Source organism: Citrus clementina, unplaced genomic scaffold (assembly GCF_000493195.1).
Source record: "Citrus clementina cultivar Clemenules unplaced genomic scaffold, Citrus_clementina_v1.0 scaffold_2, whole genome shotgun sequence".
NCBI classification, from domain to species: domain Eukaryota; kingdom Viridiplantae; phylum Streptophyta; class Magnoliopsida; order Sapindales; family Rutaceae; genus Citrus; species Citrus x clementina.
The window spans coordinates 12,455,693-12,468,226 of record NW_006262688.1 but is presented as its reverse complement, the minus strand read 5'-3'; the positions used below and the strand labels follow the sequence as shown (position 1 = coordinate 12,468,226).

Sequence of the window (12,534 nt, the reverse complement as noted above, 5' to 3'; positions counted from 1 at the left end):
CCTCGTTTTGCCACTAAAGCCTGATTAAAACTAGACATCTCTCTAAATCTGAGGCCTCCTCTACTCTTTTCTTGGCTCATATTTTCCCACCTTACCCAATGGATTCCACGCTTGTCCTTTTTTAATCTCCACCAAAACTTCGCTATTGCCATCTAAATGTCATCGCATAGTCCTATAAGGAGCTTAAAAACGCTTATAGCATAGGCTGGAACTGCTTGAGCCACTGCTTTGATAATGACTTCTTTACCTCCACTCAAAAAGAATTTATGCTGCCAATTCGAAATCTTACTCACCACTTTGAGTTTCACTTAATTAAAGAAGTTTTTCTTGTTTCTTCCAACCATAGATGGCAAGCCTAAATACTTTTCGTGTCTAGACACCACCTTGAGTTCAAATATGCTCTTGATTGCATTAATTCTGCCTGCTGGGATTTTGCCACTGAAAACCATAGACGACTTGTCAAAATTGAAGAGTTATCCTGAGGCTGCAGCATAACGGTCGAAGATCGCTTTAAGAGCCTTACAACTATCAATTGAAGCTTTTGTGAACACCAAGCTGTCATCAGTGAAAAGTAAATGTGAAATAGTAATCTCCTTTCCAAACATCAGCCCCTAGAATTGATGATTTTGCTCTGCTTGTAGCAATAAGTTGGAAAAAGATTCTGCACATAAAATGAACAAATATGGAGACAGAGGGCAGCCTTGTCTAAGGCCTCTTTGCGGGTGAATCATCCCCTTAAGACTCCCATTTATGAGTATAGAGAAAGATGATGTGGTGATACAATTCATTACTAAGTCTACCCATTTATTTGGAAATCCCAACTTTGTCATTGTTTGTTTCAAAAAATCTCATTACACCCTATCATAGGCTTTGCTAATATCTAACTTTAAAGCCACTAACTCGTTTCTTTTCCCTTTATTGTGCCTAATTTTATGGAGGCACTTATAACTAATAATAATATTGTCGGTGATAAGTCTATTTGGGATAAATGCACTCTGAGACGGCAAAATAATTTGCACAAGTATAGGCTTTATTCTATTTGTTATAACCTTAGTGATAATTCTATAAATTACATTGCAAAAGCTGATGAGTCTAAACTCAGTGACTTTTCTAGGCTTATGAACTTTCAGAATTAAAGCAATATAAGTGTGGTTTAACGAAGTTAAGTTACCTCGTTCATTCAGAATATGCAGATAAGTTGAAACAACTCCACACTCCACTGCTTGCCAATACTTCTAAAAGGAAACAACAGGAAGTCCATCCGGACCAGGTGCCTTTGTGGGGCACATTTGGTTTAGAGCCTCCGAAATCTCCTCAGCTGTAAACGGCTGATTCAGCTGATTCTTTATGTCTTCAGTTATCTTTGGTAGCAATCTAGTTAAAGCAGCATTTATTTGAGCTTGGTTTGGCCTTAAAGAAGTGAAAATCTCTTGAAAGTACTCACAAAATTCTGCTTCCACATCAGCTTCCTCTTCTATCCAATGTCCTTGTTTATCCTCGATCCCCCAAATTTTGTTCTTTCGCTTCCTTGCTGAAGCCTTTAAATGAAAGAACTTAGTGTTTTTGTCTCCCTCTTTTAACCAGTCAGCCCTTGATCTTTGCTTCCAGTACATTTCTTTATCAATCAACAAATTATTGATTCTCCTCTCTAACTTTTTAATTTCATCTCCGCTGTTGTAATGTTTAAAATTCTATTTCAATCTTTTTAGCTGCTTCGTCATCTGCTTTAACTCTTTTTCTCTTCCCCCGAACTCCTGCTTGCTCCACCATTTAAGCTTAGCCATAGAACTTTGGCGGATTTTTTAAATTGAAGTACTGGATTCTTATATTTCCATTTCCCTTGACTACTTCATTCCTCCTGAACAATGCTCTTGCACGTATCATAGGCACTCCACATATCTTCATAATCAATCATACGAGGTGCATTCCTCTCATAACTGACACTTAATCCTATGAGGTGCGTTCCTCTCATAACGGACACTTTTACCTCTTTCTTGAACTTCCATCAACACTGGGCAGTGATCAGAGCTCATACTTAAAAGGTTTGTTGCTGCATGATCATAAAAATTGTTAACCTAATCCCTACTACACAGAAACCTGTCCAATCTCTTCTCAACAAGATGTGGGCTAAATCTCTGGTTAGACTAAGTAAAAGGGTAGCCTGTGCAACCTAAATCCACTAAATTACAGGCTTGAGTAGCCTCTTTAAAACTAGCCATCATACTCAAATTTTGATCCTTCACACTGCATTTCTCATTTAGGCTCAAAATTTCATTAAAATCACCAAAACATAACCACGGGAGATTACACAAACTTGACAGCCTTCGAAGCAGCGTCCAAGTGTGTTGTTTTTGTTGCATTTCTGGATGTCTGTATATCCCCGTGCATCTCCATTGCTTTCCATTCTCTAGCTGGACTACAACATCTATGTGGTGATTACTATATGAAGTGATATTTACAAGGACCTCTGTGTTCCAATATAACACTAGCCCTCTTTTTAAGCCCATCCTATTTATAACAAATCAATTCTCAATACTTAGCCTTCTACACTCCTCTCTAGCTTGTACAACCAACAACTTAGTTTCACAGAAAAAACAAATCTGAGGCCTATGCGTTTGGAGAATATTCTTTACTTCTAGACGCACCCGGGTATTCCCCAAACCCCGAACGTTCCAATTTAGATTTTCATGGCTCCCGACGGGGTTGTTCGCCAGCCACCGCCGATACATCCTCTTGCATTTCTGCTGAATCTTCACTTACCACATCTTCAAGATTCTCCCAGTTCAACGTAGTTTTAACTGCAGGGGGATATAACTGGGGTTTGTTAGTTAAAAGCTAGCATGGGCTCGTGAGCTTTGATCTTTTCTTTTCTGGGCTTAGTTTACCATTCTTAGTTCTAGGCCTTTTAGTCACAAGCACCTCAGTTGCACTTGCTTCTCCACTTATTGAATTTCTAGCTTTGGACTTCCACTTCTTCCTTTTGGGCTTCAGAGCAACATCCTTCAGCCCATTTATCTCTTCTTCCTTGTCATTCTCCTTTTGAACTTGCATGGGCTTTTTGGTAATCCATTCCACAAAGTTTATTCTCTCATTTTTAACCTTAGTTTCCTTCCCGCCACTCTTTCCCTCATTTTTGCACAGAGTTCTAGTTGAGTCCATGGTATCATCTATGTTAGCTTGCACCTTACTGCTTGTCAACGTCTGCCTCAATCCTTTAGTATTATGCATTGATTGCCCTTCACATACTTCTGCCACATGTTGCCCTCTCATTTGTTCTGCATTTTTATTTTGCTCAGCATGGGTTGCCCCTAACCCGCTTCCACTAACCAGGTTGGGTTGCAAGTGTTGCAGTTGCTGTTGTTTCAAATTTACAGGTGGAGAGTTTGGTTTATGGTGCTCTTTACTCTATCCCTCTTTGTCTCTATTAAGCTTTGCTCTCTCGGTTGTGGTTTTGGCCCTCAGCTAACTCCTATATGGCAATTTATCCTTTCGATGTCCTTGGTACTTGAGGCACTCTCTGTATTGGTGTCCTAGGATACCACAACAAAAGTAAAAGTCTAGCAATCTCTCATACAGTACTGCCATTGGAATCTTCTTCTTGCCTTCTTCCTCTAGAAATAAGATCTTTTTAAGGGGTTTTGTAACGTTTACCGAAATTCTTAATCGAGCATATAGGCCGATGCACTCCTCATCATCATCTGTTTCAACCTCCTCAACATCTCCAATTTTCTCTCCCAATTTTTGGATTGCGCCTTTATGCATACACATAAAAGGCACATTGTGGATTTGTACCCAAAAGGACGTATGTGTGAACTGTTGATTATTAACATCTCTTATGCCCTTCGGTTCTATCATAACAATCAACGCACCAGCAAAGTGCCAAGGCCCTCCCATGTTGGATCTAAATTGATTACAGTGAACCCTAACTCATCAACATTAACCCATCTATCATCTACCCAATCGCACTTGAAAAGTATGTTCTTTAACCCCCAGATAATCAAGCTGCCAAATTTCACCGACAACCCCATAAAAAGGCATATCCCCAGAATGATGATTTTTGTCTTTCGAACTTGAAATCTATAAAGTGTTAGCAACCACATAAACGCCACTATTTTGTGTTATGCGGTTGCTGTCCCGATCTCTCGTAGCAAAATTAAAACCATTAATACAGTAGCCATCATATGTAAGCACGCTGGAGCGTGGTTTGTTTGACAGCCACCATACTTTTTCGTCAACCACTACATTATTTGCTTTATCAGTTGTTACCTATTGTTCAATTAATAAAATCACAATAATTAGTTGAATGAGAAAAGTTTGTGTGCCTTTACTTGGGTACTTTTATTAGATCTAATGAAGTTAATCTAACCTTTTGTTTCAGCCAATCAGCAAACGTACGGGAGTGCTCGGTTGGCAACCATAAAGGCTTTTTTAATTGACGAGGGTGTGTTGATTGCAATAAGGCCAAATGCCCCCTAAAATTATACCAATAGAATTAATAAAATTGAAAAAAATTAACGAAAAAGAAGTTCAAATTTTCAGTCACATACTCTATGTATGGTTGAATCTCGAGGGTGTTCACTAAACCACATCGGTGCGCTTACAAACCACATCGGTGCGCTTACGCCAATGTAGGGCTATCAACCACCTTAATATTTGCACCTCCGAGTGGCCTTTCGACTGTAAAATCAATTAGACAACCAGTAGGTAGTCCGATTGAATTACAATTTGAAAGGTATTCAGCACAAAATAGTGCTTCCTCAACAATATAGCACTCTGCAATGCAACCTTCAGGACGGTATCGGTTGCGTACATAACCCTTTATAGGTTTCATTTCTGTCTCAAATGGATACATCCATCGAAGGTAAACTGGGTTACATAATCTAACTTCTTCAACTGGATGGACTATTAAATGGACTATTATATCGAAGAAGGCAGGTAGGAAAGATTGTTCTAAATTGTATAAGGTGATTGTAAGTTCTTTTTGCAATTGGTCTAGAGAATTGGGCTCTACTACCTTAGAACACAAAGAATTAAAGAAGAGGCACAACCTAATTATGACAGATCTAACATTTTGAGGTAAATAATTTCGAATTGCTAATGTTAGTGGTTGTTGCATCAAGGTGTGACAATCATGAGACTTAAGCCCGTGAAAACGACAATCATCCATTGAAACAATATTTCTAAAATTAGAACAATAGCCATCAGGAACTTTGACACTTTGTAAGGTTTCACAGAACATTTTTTTTTCCTTCTTACTTAAAGTGTACGGGGCAGGGGGTAGGATTTTGTTTTGTTCATCAGGAGCTAATGTACTAAATGCTTTGTTAATTTTTTTCTTCAAGCTCTGGATGTGTAAGAACTTTTCTAGCATTAATTCCATCTTTTTTTTTCCCCGGTTGATGGAGTAATGTGCCATAGATGCTCTCGCATACATTTTTCTCAATATGTATCACATCTAGTTGATGGCGAACTAACAAATGTTCCCAATATTCTAAATCAAAGAAGATTTATATCTTTTTGTACAGCAACTAAGCTACATCCCTATTACCCTGACCCTCACCTTCACCTTCACCTTACTGTTACCCTTACTGTCACCCTCACCTTTACCATTATTGTGACCTTCAACCTCACTCTGTTTTTGCTTTTTTTGGACCTTTTTCCCAAACTTGGTGTCAATGTCAGCCACCAAGTTTAAGATCTTTGTATCAGACAAAGGCTTAGGAGAATTTTCAATAAACAGCCTATGACCCATATATGACATTTTCCAACTATGCGGTAGCCAACATGCACATTTGTTTATCCCACAAACTGGACAACCATAATACTCTTTAACAGTACACCCAGACAGGTTTCCATAAGCTGGAAAATCACTAATTGTCCACATCAACACAGCTCGTAAATTAAAAGTTTATTTCCTATAAGCATCAAACACATCGATGCCTACATCCCATAGGGTTTTTAAGTCCTCAATCAATAGCGCTATGTATACATCTATGTCATTTCTAGGCTGTTTAGGGCCAGATATCAGTAGAGACAACATCATAAACTTCCTCTTCATACACAGCCACGGAGGAAGGTTATATGTTATCAATGTAACAGGCCAACAACTATAAGTAGTGCTAAGTGTACTATGTGGGCTATGTGGGTTAATCCCATCAGATGATAAAGCGAACCGAAGATTTCTCGGCTCTTGGGCAAAAGCAGACCATTTCTTGTCAATTAACTGCCAAGCTGGTGAATATGCTAGGTGGCGAAGCTTGCCATCTCTAATTCTTTTATTTTCATGCCATGTTAAGTTCTCAGTAGTTTGTGGTAATTGAAACATTATTTTCAACCTAGGAATTATAGGAAAATACTATAACACCTTTTTAGGGACTCCCTTTCTAATTTTGTTTTATCCATCTTTTCTTATTTGCCACCTAGATGCTTCACACCTTGGGCATTCACTAAGATTCTCGAACTCATTCCTATAAAAAATGCAATCATTTCGACATGCATGTATTTTGTTATAATCTAAGCCTAATAGCTTCATTATTTTTCTGGCCTCATACATGGACTTAGGCAAACTATTATCATTTGGCAATATCTCATTAAGCACTTCCAATAAAACTAAAAACCCACTATCAGACCAGCCATAAAGTCCTTTTATATTGTACAGTTTCATTAGACTCAATAACTTTGAATGCTTTGAACCCAGATATAAGGGTTTTTCAGCATCTTCAAGCACATTCTTAAAAGAAATAGGATCTTTATCACAATGCTCAAAAGCATCATGAACTATGTCATTTACATAACTATAATCCGGACATCTAAAACATTGATTTTGTGGCTGGTCTTGGCATTTTACAGAGGTAGGTTTCCAGTCCACCTCACCGTGCCAATTCCAAACTAAATAGTTTTCTAGAAAACCTTTTTTAAATAGATGTAGCCTCACTTGTTGAGGACTCAAAAACTCCATATTACAACAAGTGGTACAAGGACATCTAATTGACATTCTATTTCCTGAATTAAGAATGGAAAACTCTAAGAAATCATCAACCCCATCACTATACTCATCAGACAATCTATCACAGAATATCCAAGTTTTGTCCATAATATGTTTTGTTACGTGTTCATTTGTTAGATGTTGTTAGTTTAATAAGTTTACTTAAATTGCACAAATAACTCCCAACTTTTAGGTTTAAATTAAAAAATACAAATTACAAAATAAATCTAAATTCTATTTGTTTAGAGTCACTTAAATATATGTACGCACTCAGCAACCTAACAGAGCATATATGTAAGCATTCAACAACCCAACAGCGCATACATGTACACATTCAACAAGCCAACAGAGCATACATGTACACATTCACCAAGCCAGCAAATCTAACTTACATGTACACATTCAGCAAGCCAACAAAACATGCCACATCCATATTTTTCAAAATTTCATTTTCATATTAGAACAAACAAAAGTATATATTAGAACAAAAAATTTTATTCCAGAAGAGTCTATGCAACAAAAACGAAAGTAAAACCATGCATGTCAATATTTAAAACATGTCAATACAAGTAAAACTCAGAACACAACGATAATAGAAACTGAAAGAAAGTGAGTGATTTAAAAGAATTACCAAATGAAGACAGCTATTACACCGTAAACTTTTTTGATTCTTCAAAAGCGAGAGATTGTTAATTACTATGTCAGAGAGCTGTACAAGGGAAATCACATAAAAAAAAAACAATTAAGGACAATACCTGTTGTTGTTGAAGGGTTTGCATGTGAGATATTGCATTTATACTAAGTCCAGCAAGTGCATTACAGGGAAAGGATTGATGAATTGACCCGAATTGAATATGTATCTTTATCAGGCGCTAATTAAATGGAACAAGTTAGGCCCAAAATTAAAAGCATCATGCAAAATTTAAAATGCAATTTCGAGAAATGGGGAAAAGGAGAAAAACCCAAATATGTATTGACATTATATCCATAAATTCCAGTTAAAGTGTACATGAAATTCAAAGTCCAGTGACATGGCAACTAAAGAAAGAGAGGAAAGAACAATAATTCAACTTCAGTTACCTTTACCTCTCTGCTAGGTTTTCCCAGGTCCCAAATTATAAACAATCAAGATTGCAGAAAAAAACTAAGAATTTTAAAACTCATTCTATAGTTAAACCGCAACAAAACAACATGCATGAGTAAAATAGGCACTGTAAATTGGAAACATAATAATTAAAATATAAATAAAAATGAATAAATAGCACCTTCATAAATGAATTTATCGCAGTGGAGAGAGAGAGAGAGAGAGAGAGGGCCAAATCGTGATAGAAATGAATTCCTCTACTTCGGCCTTGGTTGGGATCAACGTGAAGCTTGATTACAGTGGAGGATATGATTTTAGGGTTTGGTTTACTTAGCTTTGACAGAGAAGGAGAACCGAGTGGTGAAAGAATGATGAGTGAATGACTTAGAAAAAAATTAGCTTCGATTTTGGTCTTAGGGTTAGGATAAAATGATGCGATTTACTTATCTTTATTTTTTCTAAGTGAAACGATACCGTTTCTAACTGAAAATATATTATTTACTAGTAAAATTTCAGCCAAAACCCACTAAAATATTCACTCAGGTGCGCTCAATACATTTCAAGTTCTTTATATTAGAAACATAATATTCTACTAATTCAGTAGCATAACTAACAAAAAGTCAGAACGGTTTCAATTTTAAACTTAAAAGCTTTGGCTTTGAAAAGTCCTAGGTTCGAATATCAGTTTGGAACGGGATTCAAATTTTATTTTCTTTTACTGATACCTTAGTGTCACCAAGAAAAAGACCATTTTCTTAAACTTAAATGTTTTGATGTTTGAGGTCCCCGGTTCGAATTCCATCCGTTACATGATTAGAATTATTTTATTTTTATTACTAATACTTTAGTGTCAGCGATTTCTGATGTCCAAATTTCAGACACCATAGTATCATTAATTTGTGATACTCAGGGCCGGCTTTATAGTATTAGGGGTCTTAGGTGAACTTTTTCTTTTTTTTTATAAGGTCTCTTTTTATTTAGTAATTTCAATACTCAATAAAACAATAAAGAACTGAAAATCCATTTTAGTTTTAATTCATGAATTTCAACAAATAATCAAGAGGATTCTAAAAATTTTCAAAAACAAAATCTAAAATTTACCATTAGAAATTATACAAAAAGAAGCAAACGAATAAATGAGAACAATACTATTTTCAAATAGAATATTTAGAATGGTAGCACATAAAAAGTTGAGATCATGAATTGATGGTTAGATAATGGATATGGACTTTGTATTTCAAGTAACTAATTTTTTCTTTTTCTTTTTTGAATGAACTAATGCATGTAATAATCCTCATTGTAGAGAAGAGAACAATAAATTTTTCATCTATAATTTTCTAGATTATAAGATTTTTAGTAGAAATTAAAAGGAATACTCAAAGTCAAAGATTCTAATGTTGAATAATTGAGTTTTTTTAAGAAGTTGAAAAGATAAAAAATTTACTTATTTTTATTAGAAAAACTAATAATGAATAAATTAATGGTTAGACAATATTATTAATTATATCTCTTTAACAATAAGATAACTAATTATAGGTTTTTATATAAAAAATAATAATGATTAATTATAGGCTAATTATTAATTAGAGATATGTCTAATAGGCTTTTCTACCACACATATAATTCTTCTTAAAAGATTTTATTAACTAGAGAATTATTACTACTACTAAAAAACTGAGGCATTTTTAAAATTTGGGGCCTTAGGCGACCGCTTTGTTCGCCTATACTTAAAGCCACCCATGGTGATACTTATGTGTTAAACACGGAAAATGGCCCATATGTTTACAAATACTGCTACTTTGTAATAAAGTGTCACAAACCAAGTGTCAGTAAAGACCATTTTTCTAGTAGTGTTGTAAGTAGTACGTATTGTCCCTTGTATTGTCTGCAAGATGAATCAAGGAACGTTCGCAGTTTCATTTACAAAGAATTCAAGAATTCTTATACGTATAATCTTCACTTTTATAAATGAGTAATATTACTATACACTTCCTAATTAATAAGTAATTTTCAAATTTTCAAATATTTACTAGTAAATTAATGAAAATTTAGAGATATTAATTGAAAACTGTAGCTTTATTGTTTTGAAATAAGTCCGTTATTCGACATGTTATATAAGGCAACATATAGTTAATCCATATTGTTCAGAACTCGACGGTGAACAAATTCTTCCAAAAACACAGTTTTTGGAACTATAATAGAAGACATGACTGACAGCAGAAGCTAGCTAATCAACCGAACGCCAAAAAATTCTTATAAGCACGCGCGTTCACCGTCGACCCTTCAATGTCCACAAATTTTGATATTTATTTGGGAAGCTATCTATTTGGTTAATGGTAAATTACTTTTCTTTTTTAATGAATGATAAGAGGTTCAAGTTCTGTGTGCATCAATGGAGAGGTCATTTCTTTTAAATATTTGAAAGTATCCCCTTCAGCCTGAAGAGAAAAATATCATCTAGGAAATTGTATTAGAACATAAGTGTCACACCGTTGAAACGTTAATAATTGATGAATAAACTCCTGTAAGAAAGCATTTAACATTGATGTTGTATAGAGCAATGCTACAAATATGTATTTGGTTTGGGATTTATAGCTTGTATCTCAAACGATATGGTATATATATGATTTGAAATTTATTGACATATAATGTGAAATTATAACAATTGTGATGAAAAACAACATCTAATATATGACAGATTTCGAATAGTGACTTATCCATTGAGATAAGTACAGAAATATAAATATAAAAGAAGCATGTGAATTGAAGATTATGTATTTGAAGAAACCTTATTTATATTTTTGTAATAAATAATTTTATTAAAATAAGGGTGTTTATTCATTATATTTTTAATTAGAGTGCATGTATCCTTACTCTTTTCTTGTATTACATAATAAAATTAAATCTCTTCCAATATAAATAGGAGTACGAGATTTGAATCTCAATCACTTGTACCACATCCAAAGAGATTTTTCCGCCTATTCGACTAGTCACCACTAAGATATATAGTAAGAATAGATGTTAAATTCATCAATATAAATGGATAAAACTAATGAAGATGTTACTAACAAGTCAAGCAATGAAAATTCAATGGAAAAAAAAAACTATAATGAGGTCATTGTTTGGGGGCGAAGTAGAAGACTAAATAAAAATGCTAGGTGTCGATATGGAGTTTTGTAACTGGAGTCATCACAAGAATGTTGACTTATACCGAGTACCACAGTAGTTCTGTGGGGTACTCGGAGTACGTCGAGTAAGGGTAAAAAAGTCAGAAAAATATTTAAAAAATGTCAGGAGATGAAGAGACATTATCTCAAAAAATATTGGTTGATTCCCTAGTAAAAAATAAGAAATCAATGAGGGAATATTGTGCTGAAAAAGAGGAGACAACGACCTATTACGCCTGCAAACAAGCCAAAAGGTTGTTATTAGGATAGTTGAGATCACTTGTCCTCTCCTGCCAAGTCTACAAATTCTCAATAGCTTTAGCAAAGGTACACGGGACCATCCCTCTACGCCTAACAAGTATATGCGTCTCATACTTGCTCTCCAAGCATAGTTTGAAACACCGAAGCAGTCACACGTGAGAAAGATAAGAATATCTCTTATGTAACAATAAGGAACGCCAATAAAATAACGCCAAGTGGCACAGCAGTCAGGGTACACCTTATAAAATACCCATGTTTTATTTTATCAGAAGAGCCAACACACACACCATAAGGGCCATAGTTTCTTCTACCTCCAACCTCCATTATTGAGAGCTTGCAAGCTCTCTAATATGAGATAATCCAACTCTAACTTGAGTGTTGGAGTGCAGTCGTTAGCCACCCTCGGCTCCACCTTTGACCTCTTTTTTCATTTGTTTGTAGGTCTGAGGCGACTCGGCAAGCTCTCCGAGCCGGAATTAAAACCTCTCAGTCTATCCATCATCCTCTCAATCTACCTTCACTCCTTAAAATAAAAAAACTCGTACACCCAGAATAAACGAGGCATCCTACATCCCAACAAAAATAAATTGATTTTCTCAATTTAGTTTTGTGGCTTTCACTCAATCACTCAAAATCTACTAAAAACAGTCATTTAATAAGCTGTTGCATTCACTTCCATAGATGCTGAAAATAACATTTAATGTTATTTCTAGAACTTTAAATTTTATGAAAATCTTAATGGATGGACGGTGCCACCAAAAGAAGAGAAGAATAGCTTTCGGGAAAAGGCATAAGAATGGGACGTGGTCGGTGGCTCTCGTCTGTGGGCAAATCAACCATATACAAACCTTTCAAATAAATCTTTTCTTGATAATGTTATTCTATCCTTCTATATGTGAGGTCAAAATCATCAGGTGTCAGAAGGTTTCGAAATTTAAAGGTCAGAAATATTTTACTAGAAATTAAATAAAAGAGGTCAGAGAAGCCCCATACATAAAGATAATGTCCTTAAAGAATATATACGGACATCATGGAAT

At 35.2% G+C, this 12,534-nt stretch overlaps 1 protein-coding gene across 1 annotated transcript; it reads right to left on the bottom strand.

Moving 5' to 3' along the window:
- Positions 1-3,462: 3,462 nt before the first annotated feature.
- LOC112100889 lies at positions 3,463-3,894 on the bottom strand. Its single transcript, XM_024190756.1, has one exon. The coding sequence runs from the start codon at positions 3,892-3,894 to the stop codon at positions 3,463-3,465; it is 432 nt and encodes a 143-aa protein (XP_024046524.1).
- Between the last annotated feature and the right edge of the window lie 8,640 nt (positions 3,895-12,534).

Bases quoted from the DNA above. Each gene is read 5' to 3' on its own strand.
- LOC112100889 (XM_024190756.1), bottom strand. From the start codon at position 3,894: ATGGGAGGGCCTTGGCACTTTGCTGGTGCGTTGATTGTTATGATAGAA.